Below are 10015 nucleotides of genomic sequence, written 5' to 3'. Positions count from 1 at the left end.
GATCATTTGACCCCCTTCAGTTTTGTTCCATCTCTGAAGCATAGGATAGCTAGAACCGGATGATATATAGGCTTAGAAAACCAACTCAGCTTATTTTTAGGATGATCTTTTGGATACGTCTTTGGTCCATCCTTGAGAAGGTGGCCAACCAATCCAATTTGAAGCTGGTATATATATTGACTATTAGAGACTACGACAATAGAGATTTTCGTCAAAAATGAATGGTGGTCTTTTTATTGGCTTAGTGCTTAGTTTGCCATTTGGCACTTTTAGATCCTTCACCTCTCTTGCTTTTTTAGAGATTCTTTTCTGCTGGATGTTGGATCTTTGTAATAAGTGCAAAGCTCTTGCAGAGGGCGGAATAAAAATTCCTTTAAAAAAAAACTCATATCTCAAAATCAACACCCTCAAGTCCGGGGAGACTTGTTTGGATGCACTCCCTTCCATCCCAATCAGTATATATGGATCGAGAACCTCAATCTTTTCCAACTCGCGTGGATCAGAGTGCATCTAAACAAGTTCTAAACTAGAAACACATGTGACTTAGAGTTTGACTCCCAAAAGTTGGATCGAATATACTTGCATCCAGTTCTACATGTATGGTGATACGAACACTACCGTTCCTTCTACATGCATTAGGGATTATAATCCAAGCATACGCACACATTTACATGCACGGATGCTCAGCTCGTACGATGTATTTGATCAGCTGCACATACATATATACAGATTATATTCACACACACACACACCGTGTCTACGCACACAACAATTACTCTTCCTCGCCGGACAAGCCTAAGCTCACCGGCGTGCCGGTCTCCGGTATCCAGTCCGCGCCGTGCAAGAAGTGGCCCACTGTGAACTGCAGCGCCTTGTCCTTGCCCATCACGTGGAACCCCCGCATCTCCTTCCGCCCGGTGACGTTGGCGCCGTCGCCGGCGTTCCTGAACTCGCCGAAGAAGGCCGTGCCCAGGTCGTCCTTGCCCTCCCAGGGCATGTACCCCTGGCCGTGCACGAAGCCGTCGATGATGGACTCCATCACCACCGTCCTCGCGAACTCCTTCCACGGCCGGCCCAGGTACGCCTTGACCGGCGAGGCCCCGGCCCCGGCGGACTTGTTGCTGTTGCTGCTGGCGAGCTGCTCGTCCGCGACGATCTGACTCCGGTGGATTACGAAGCCCGTGGTCTGCTGGTGGTCCCGCCGCGACTGCGCGGTGACCACGGCCGGCTGGCCCGGCCGCGGCTGCCGCACCAGCAGCAGGCAGCGCTGGAACACGGCCGCGGCGTCGCCCATGATGAAGTCCACGGTGCCGGAGATGACGCAGCTGCGGTAGAACTGCCGGTACGCCTGCGCGAACAGCGTGTCCTGGTTGCCCTCGATCCGGCAGTTGAAGAAGATGGCCTTGTCGCCCTTCACCCGCAGCGCCAGCGCTTGCTGCTTCTCCACACCCGCCGTGTTCCGGATGCCCAGCTTCATCGCCATGAAACTGTCACCGTCCACCGCTGCATGCAGTGCAGGCATGTTATGGTGGATGATCCATGCCAATGCCATGCCCATGCGTCGTGCTTCAATCAATCAACCAATGATTATATGATATATACCAAAAGTGGCGGTTCTCCACATCCTGATGCCGTCCACGATGTTCTTGCTGCCCGTCACGATGGACCTCTTGGACCCGTCGCCGTACATGGTGATGTTGGCCATCCTACCGGTGATGTTCACCGTCTCGTCGTACACGCCTTCCTTTACGTAGATGAAGTACCTGCCGCTGTACTTATCCGGCATGGCGTCCAGCGCGGCCGAGATGTTGGTGAAGTCGCCGCTGCCGTCCTTGGCCACCGTCACGTTGGGCGTGAGCGCGGCCTTGCGACGCCCGCCCTTGACGCCGAGCAGCTTCCGCTCCTCGTTGGGCACCCACGTGGGGACGGACGACGACGACGCGGATTCCCCCTCTTCCTCCAGCTGACGGTTGCTGCCCTTGCCGTTCACGTCGTCGGGGCTGCCGCCGTTGAGATCGAGCATGGAGGCCAGTGCGGCGCCCTGCTTGATGATGGCGAGGGCGTTGCTAGAGATCTCCCGCGCCTTCTCCATGGTGCTCTTCACCTCGTCGCGGACCTCCCCCTTGGGGAACATGTCAACGCAGGAGCCCTGGAACGTGATCACCGCGCTGAGCCAGGCCTGGAGGTCCTGCGCGGGCCCGTCCACGCCGCGCCACGCGATGCTGGACAGCGCGCGCTCCACGTTGCCCCGGCAGTCCTCCAGGAGCATACGGCAGTCGTGGATGGCCTCCCACACCAGGGTGTCGTTGCTCTGCCGCACCGCGTCCAGCACCGACGAGCGGTTGAACCCCTCCGCCAGCGCGCGCTCCACGGCGGTGATCGCGGCGGCCGCGGCGGCGTGCGGGTGCTCGGCCGGGTCCGTCCGCGACAGCGCCGACTCCAGCGTGTCGCGGCACGTGCCCTGGAAGTCCGCGGGCGCGCAGAAGAGCTCCACGCTGCGCATCGTCTTGATCATGTTGCGCTTGCTCTCCGAGTCGTAGCCGGCCCTCTCGTTCACGAAGAACACGACCGTCCCGATCACCATGGCCACGAGCAGGCACGCCGACAGGACGCCGACGACGAGCCTTTTGCGCGACTGGCCGCCATCGGACGACGACATTGGCGTTGCCGTTGGCGCGCGCAACCGGAGCCCGACGCCGCCGCGCGAGCCAAATCCGGATCGGAGGGCACGACGTCGACGCGGGACGCGGCACAGGGCGTCAGTTGGACATATGCATGGAAACGAACGTGCCCAACGACCAACACCGCCAAGTGGCTATGATTAGGAAGAGGAGAGTTTGTTTTGGCTTGCCTGATGATTGTTTGGTACAGAGTTGTGGTTTACCCTTGTTCTCAGGAAGAGGCTTGTGTTGGATTTGTGCAGGGAAGATTCTACAACCGGGCGTGGCTTTTCTGCCCTATTCTTTTTTAAAAATTTATTAAATAAAAAATACTATACAACGTACTACATGTATTTTAGTAAAAAAAAACACATCGATTTTTTTGGCGGTGGCACACGCAACCGCCCAAGCCGTCCCGCCTCCACGCCGTACTGCGCTGCTGTCCGCCTGTCCCTGTCTGGTGGTGTCTGCCCCAACCAAATCCTTCCCACGCCGCTCTGCGCAGCGAAGTCGCGCCGCGCCGGCCGGGGAATGGCAAGACTGCAACACAAAATTCGAGATTCCGGCCTGCACTCCCGAAGAGACCGTGTGTGACGTTCAGAAGACCGAGTGGTCACACCGGACGCTAGACGAGACGCATTCTGCTTCGGCGGTGGCGGCGACGACGTATCTATAATTTGTCCTTCTATAAAAAAAAAATTGTGATATGTAATATATGATCTGTGATCTGTGGAGGCTGTAGGCTTGAGGTAGAAGAAAGGTGGAGGCTGTTGGATCTTAATTCTATGGTGTAAAAAAAATCATGTTTTAAAACTATATAAAACATATGGGTGTGCAGTAGATAGACTCTATTAAATACTGCCCGAGAGAGAACTTTTTTTATTTATAGAGAATGTTATTCTAGGAGAATAAGCAGTTTCATCCTTATGTTTTGTAGCAGGCTCAGTTTTATCCATTATTACTTTTTCGTCTCAAATTATAAGTCGTTTTAAATTTGTCCTAAGCCAAAATTTATCTAACTTTAACCAAATCTATAGAGAAAATATATTAATATATAAAATATCACACAACACACTATCGAACTATATTCACAGTGATCTAATGAATCTAGTTTGGTATTTTAGACGTTTATTATGCATTTTTCGTCAAAATTAGAGACGTTTGACTTATGACAAAGCTAAAAATGACTTAAAATTTCAAATGGAGGGCATATGATTCACTTCTTATTTTTAATTAGGGTTGTGTTATGTGTTCGTAGATTCTCGGTTAACGATGTGTAGCCACCCAAAACAGATTGAAGCATTAGTCTTCTTTCATCTTCATCAATCGTTTTCTATGTCTTGCCTCCAAAGCGTAAGATGATGTAAGCTCATGCCTGCCTTTTCCCACGATCATGTCATTTTTGTGTTTTCCCGTTCGTTATGCCAGTCACTAGTCATTCTCCACCTTCTGTTATTAGCAGTGTCCTACCCCACTGCTCACCACTTCTCATCGTTGTCACCAGGCAAACCGCCTCACAAGAACATCCCTTTTAAAAAGAACTTTAGAAGCCCTAATTTTGAACCACAACCCTACTCACTAACCTCACTGATGGCATTTTTCTACTCTAATGCAACAAGCCCATGTTCAAACAAGTTGATGGAAATGGGGACTCTTTAGTCTACTAAAATTTGCAACCACTATTCTTTGATTATGATTGGAGCTATCTTGGTACTAGTTTAGAGCTCCGTCTCAACTCTTAGGGCCTGTTTGGCATGCTCACACTAGCTCCGGCTCCATCTGATGTACGCACTGTAGTAAGGAGCAATTAGCTTTTTTTTTCCCCTTTTGCTTGACTGCCTCCCGACTATAGTGCATCTACAATGTCAAAGTTAGGGCATATCTATGCTACTATTCTACTACTCTAAACTATACTATGTAATACAAAGGAAACCCATAAAACCACCAGCATAAAAAAATAGTAAAATTTATGCTACCATTGTACTATGCAGTATAAAGTGGCAGGACTTGTACCCCTTCACATCGTGTCATCCAACACAATGTTTGGTCAGGAGTGTGGAGGGGTTAAAGTGGTTTTCACTTCGCGTGTTAATGGAAACACCATGGTAATGGAGATGGTGTTCATTCTAACCAATGTTGTATTATCTAAGCCTATTGAATTGCCGTCTCGTATTTCCAAATGCGTTATTTTTTGGTATTATAATTTGTTTCTCTATCAAAAAGAATTGACATTTTGGACATTAACACTACAATATGCAAACCACAACTTTGGTTAGTAGTTTTGTTATGGAATATTTCATGAACATGTCAAACATATACCTTTTTGAATTTGCTAGCCGTGGGTCGGCCTAGCAAACTATTCAAACAAGTTACTTAAAGCTTTATCACTAGACAAATATATGCCTTATTAATTTAGAATTGATGGAAAACATAATAATATATTTAAAACCATTTACAATGTATTTACAATACACATTAGGATCCCCACGGGATCAAAGATTCCCTACAGACAATCCATAGCTTTGTGTCATCTTATCATTACTATTTAGATATTCCACATTAGTTCTCATGAAAAAACATTAGTAAAAAAATGCAAATCCTAAAATTTCTCACAAAAGTCAGAAAAATTTAGCCTTTAATTTGGTAAACAATAATCATCATTGTTAATAGTACCCATTGGATCCACTCTATTTTATGAAAAATATAAACACTTCTGCCATTATGAGAAACTATATAAAATAACCTCTTAAATTTGCATCCAAATTTCCCACCAATAAACTATGAGAACAATTTAAAATAACCACCTTATTTGCATCTAAATTACCCATGTTTGCCATATTAAAAGATGGATTAAATTAAAATAACCCTATAAGTTACCCACTTCTGTAACTACGAAAGGTAATGCAAAGTAATGCCTAAATTTGCATGTAGAACACAAACATACGCAATTACGAAAGATAATATAAAGTAACACTTTTATTTTTTATCTAAATTGTCCACCGCTAGTGTTATATAAAATAAACTAAAATATCCCTCAAATTTATGTGTAAATACTAATAGTTTATCAAACGTGGAGAAATGCTCCCTTAACAAAGCACATATCTATGACATTGACAATTAACTCTAAGTTATATTAATACTCTGAAAGCATCTAGGCCCCTAGTTGGGTTTTGGTAATTAATGACAATACAAGATTACTATAACTAACGTGTGTTTTGCAGATGCAATTAAGTTAGGTCGTGGTAATGGAGATCAATCGGGCAATCAAAGTTGCCATGCCCCTACGATAGAAATCGTTTTGGTTTTCAAAGGATGGACGACAAAGTTAAGGATGACTAGTTCTAAGTGTCGATTGGAGTTGGAGAGACACTTAGAGTAGTTTAGGACTTTGTTTTTCCTTTGGCCGTACTATTAAGGGGGGTATGGATGGGTAGCTTGACCTAGTTGAGTCTAGTGAGTTAGGTGTGGTGCACACTTGTTTAAAACTAGCTCTAGGTAGCTCCTATGAAGCCCTTTGATCCCATGGAGCAAACTTCATTCACAAATGATCGAGAGTTGGAAGTGAATGGAGGGTCAAATACTGACCGGACGCTGGCTCCGGTGCGACCGGACGCTGGCCGTAGGGTCCGGTCAGTTCATTTGACCGAGGAGAACAAGTCTGGTGTGACCGGACGCTGGAAGGTCAATGTGACCGGACACTGAGGGCCAGCGTCCGGTCGACTCCAGTAAGGGTCCAGACTTGAGAAAGTGTGACCGGACGCGTCCGGTCAATACTGACCGGACCCTGAGGGTTCAGCGTCCGGTCGAGTCCAGTAAGGTTCCAGTAAGGGTTTTATGCGACCGGACGCGTCCGGTCAGTGCTGACCGGACCCTGCCAGCGTCCGGTCAACTCATTACTACTGGTTCGCGGGTTGAACTGATCGGAGCGTCCGGTCAACACGATCGGAGCGTCCGGTCACCCCGCAGAAGCTCATAACGGTTCGTTTTTCAGGCTGCCTTATAAATAGAAGCTCCACTCGTGTGTGGAGTCACTTTTGCTCATTTCAACAGCTGAGAAACACGTTTGTAAGTGCCAAGAAGAGCAAGGTCCTAGTGAGGTGTTTGTGATTTGAGAATCCAAGAGTGAAACCTCATTAGTGAATCAAGAGTAGACAAGTGTGCATCCATCTCCTCATTAGGCTTCGCGTGGTCAAGTGAGAGTTCGTGCTTGTTACTCTTGGTGATCGCCATCACCTAGACAGCTTGGTGGTGATTGGGAGCTTAGTGTTCACCCGGCGGAGCTTGTGGGTGACCCAACTCAAGTTGTGAGCGGCTTTGGGTGATTCGCCACGACAGAGTGTCGAAGAATCAACCCGTAGAGAGCACTTGATCCTTGCGCGGATCAAGGGGGAGCTACACCCTTGCGCGGGTGCTCCAACAAGGACTAGTGGGGAGTGGCGACTTTCCGATACCTCGGCAAAATATCGCCGCATTCCTCTCTCTATTTACTTTGAGCAATTCAATACTTGTCTTTACATTCATAGAATTGCCATGCTAGAGTAAGTTTGGAACATAGGTTGCAAGTCTTTTGTGCGTTAATTTGATAGAAACACTTTTCTAGGCACAAGGGGTTAATTAGGATATCCGTAGGATTTGATTATTGCAAGAAAATTTAGAATTAGCCCAATTCACCCCCCCCCTCTTGGGCATCTTGATCCTTTCAATTGTCATCAGAGCCTCGTGCTCACGTTTTTAAGCTTAACCGCTTAGAGTAAGATGTCTCACGGGGATGGATCTCCTCCTATCTTCGAGGGGGATGATTTTCCATATTGGAAAATTCGCATGAAGGCTTACCAAGAAGCTCTAGACGTTGGAATACTTAGAGCCGCCTCTCAAGGGTTCCCAACACCTAAGAATGTCGCACAACTTCAAGGCGATGAAGTGAACTATGAAAAATGGAATGCAAAGGCTCGCAACACCATCTTTAGAGGCCTTTGCAAAGATGTGTTCAATCGTGTAAGGAACCACAAAGACGCCCATGCACTATGGTCGGACGTTTGTGCGCTCCATGAGGGAACTAAGAGTGAGCGTGAGGAACGCTATCATCTTGTAATTAAAAAGCTAAATTCATTTGAGATGCTTCCCAAAGAATGTGCTAATGAGATGTATTCACGTTTGAATGTTCTTGTAGAGGAAGTCAATGGGCTTGGACTTACTCAAATGTCGCCATCTGATGTTGTGAGAAAGATCTTGAGTGTCCTCCCTATTGACAAATATGGCCATATTGTGACCGTGCTACACCAAGGTGATCTTTCCACCGTTACACCGACACAAATCTTGGGAAAGATCAATGCTCATGAGATGTATATGCACATCACCCCACAAGATGGCTCATCCTCTACAAAGAAGAAAGAGAAGGACTTAGCATTCAAAGCTAGCCAAGATAAGGGCAAAGCAAGACTTGAGTATGAGAGCTCAAGTGATGAAGATGATGAAGAAAGCCTTGCTCTCATGGTGAAGAAGACCGCCAAGATGCTAAAAAGGCTAAACAAGAGTGGCATCAAGTTTGACGGCAAGAAGAAGAAGTTCTTCACTAACTCAAGAAGAAAGCCAATCTCCGAGATGGATTGCTACAATTGTGGCGAACTTGGTCATCTTGCTCATCAATGTACAAAGCCCAAGAAAGACAAGTTCAAGAACAAGAACAAGGGAAAGAAAGATGACTCAAGCAATGAAGATGAAGATGAGAAGAAAAAGAACAAGCCATACAAGAAGAGAGATGGCAAAAAGAGGGACTTCTACAAGAAGAAGAAAGGTGGAAAGGCCTACATTATCGGTGATTGGCTCACGAACATTGATTCATCAAGTGGATCATCCGATGATGATAGCGACGATGAAAAGGTGGCCGCCATTGCTATTGATCTTGCATCTTCACCGCCATCATTGCCATCATCCTCTACACACCTATGCCTTATGGCCAAGGGTGAACGCAAGGTAACTAAGAGTAATAATAGTAGTGATGATGAACATGCTAGTGATGATGATAGCGATAGCGATGATGATGACTCACCTACATATGATGATCTTGTCAAAATATTAAGAAAATACATTAAGATCATTAGAAAGAGTAGAGCTACAAATGAAAAGCTTGATGCTAAAAATGATTTACTCTTAGCTAAGTGTGATATATTGGAAAAGGCTAATGATGAGCTTCAAGAAACTAATGATGCTATATCATCCAAACTCAAGGAGCTCAAATCCTCCAAGAAAGAGCTTAAAGATAAACATGATAAACTTGAGTGGGTGCATAATGAACTCATCACTAGCCACAACAAGCTAAAAGATGAATACACTACTCTTAAGATTAATCATGATACTCTTGTTATTGCTCAAGAATTTTTACCAAATGAGCCACATGATGCTACTAACCATGTTGTCAAGATTGATATAGCTACTTCATGTGATGATTTAATTGATGAAAGCATTGAGCATGGATCTAGTAGCAAAGGCAAGCAAGTGGTTGAGTGCAATGACTATGATGAGTATGTCAAGCTCAAGAGTGATAATGAGAAGCTCATGAAAGATCTTGAAGAGATGAAAAGTCACAACACCATTGTGCTAGAAACTCTTGATCATGACAAAGAGTTGATCCTTGAGAATGAGAAGCTCAAAGAAGAAAACAAGAAACTCAAGGAAGAGAAGAACAATGATATTCTCAAGGAAGAGAACAAGAAGCTCAAGACGGAGAAAGAGCATCTCAAGGTGGGATTGAGCAAGTTTGCTAGAGGCAAGCATCTCCAAAGTGAGCTACTCATGAATACCGTCATGAAGATGAATAGAAGTGGCATTGGATATATGGCAAGTGTAGAGAAGATGAAGGCCCAAGCTCAACACCAACAATCAAAGCCAAAGCCAAAGCCAAAGAGATGTTTTGAGTGTGGACAAGAAGGCCACTTTGCTCATGAGTGTCAAACTCCACCACCACAACCCTTGCCCAAGCATGCTAGACCCTTTGCTTTCAATGCTCACTACATGCTTAGAAAAGATTCTAGTGGAAAGATGAAAGTCATGTTCTTAGGACCCTCCAACAAGAGTAGGCCTAAGAAGATTTGGGTGGCTAAGTCACTTGTTGAGAAGGTGAAGGGCCCTCAACAAGTTTGGATTCCTAAAGCTTGAATCTCTTGTGTGTAGGTGAACTACAAGACCGGTGGAAGTCATTGGGTTATTGATAGTGGTTGCACTCAACATATGACCGGTGATCCTCGTATGTTCACCTCACTAGATGAAGAGGTAGATGGACAAGAGAAAATAACATTTGGAGATAATTCAAAGGGCAAGGTTAAAGGATTGGGCAAAGCGGCAATATCAAATGATCA

General features: G+C 45.9%; 1 protein-coding gene across 1 annotated transcript; it reads right to left on the bottom strand.

The window, feature by feature from the left end:
- Window positions 1–692: 692 nt before the first annotated feature.
- LOC136539739 (probable pectinesterase/pectinesterase inhibitor 13) lies at window positions 693–2709 on the bottom strand. Its single transcript, XM_066531711.1, has 2 exons — window positions 1603–2709; window positions 693–1503 (listed from the first exon to the last, which is right to left on the bottom strand). Exons 1-2 carry the CDS (start codon window positions 2657–2659, stop codon window positions 773–775), a joined length of 1788 nt encoding a protein of 595 aa, XP_066387808.1. The 5' UTR covers window positions 2660–2709; the 3' UTR covers window positions 693–772.
- Window positions 2710–10015: the final 7306 nt, after the last annotated feature.

Source organism: Miscanthus floridulus, chromosome 2 (genome assembly GCF_019320115.1).
Source record: "Miscanthus floridulus cultivar M001 chromosome 2, ASM1932011v1, whole genome shotgun sequence".
Classification (NCBI taxonomy): domain Eukaryota; kingdom Viridiplantae; phylum Streptophyta; class Magnoliopsida; order Poales; family Poaceae; genus Miscanthus; species Miscanthus floridulus.
This window is presented reverse-complemented; position numbering and strand designations above follow the sequence as displayed.

Coding starts and splice junctions, on each gene's coding strand:
- LOC136539739 (XM_066531711.1), bottom strand. CDS start 2,659: ATGTCGTCGTCCGATGGCGGCCAGTCGCGCAAAAGGCTCGTCGTCGGC. Junction 1,504..1,602: donor GTGGAGAACCGCCACTTTTG/GTATATATCATA, acceptor CACTGCATGCAG/CGGTGGACGGTGACAGTTTC.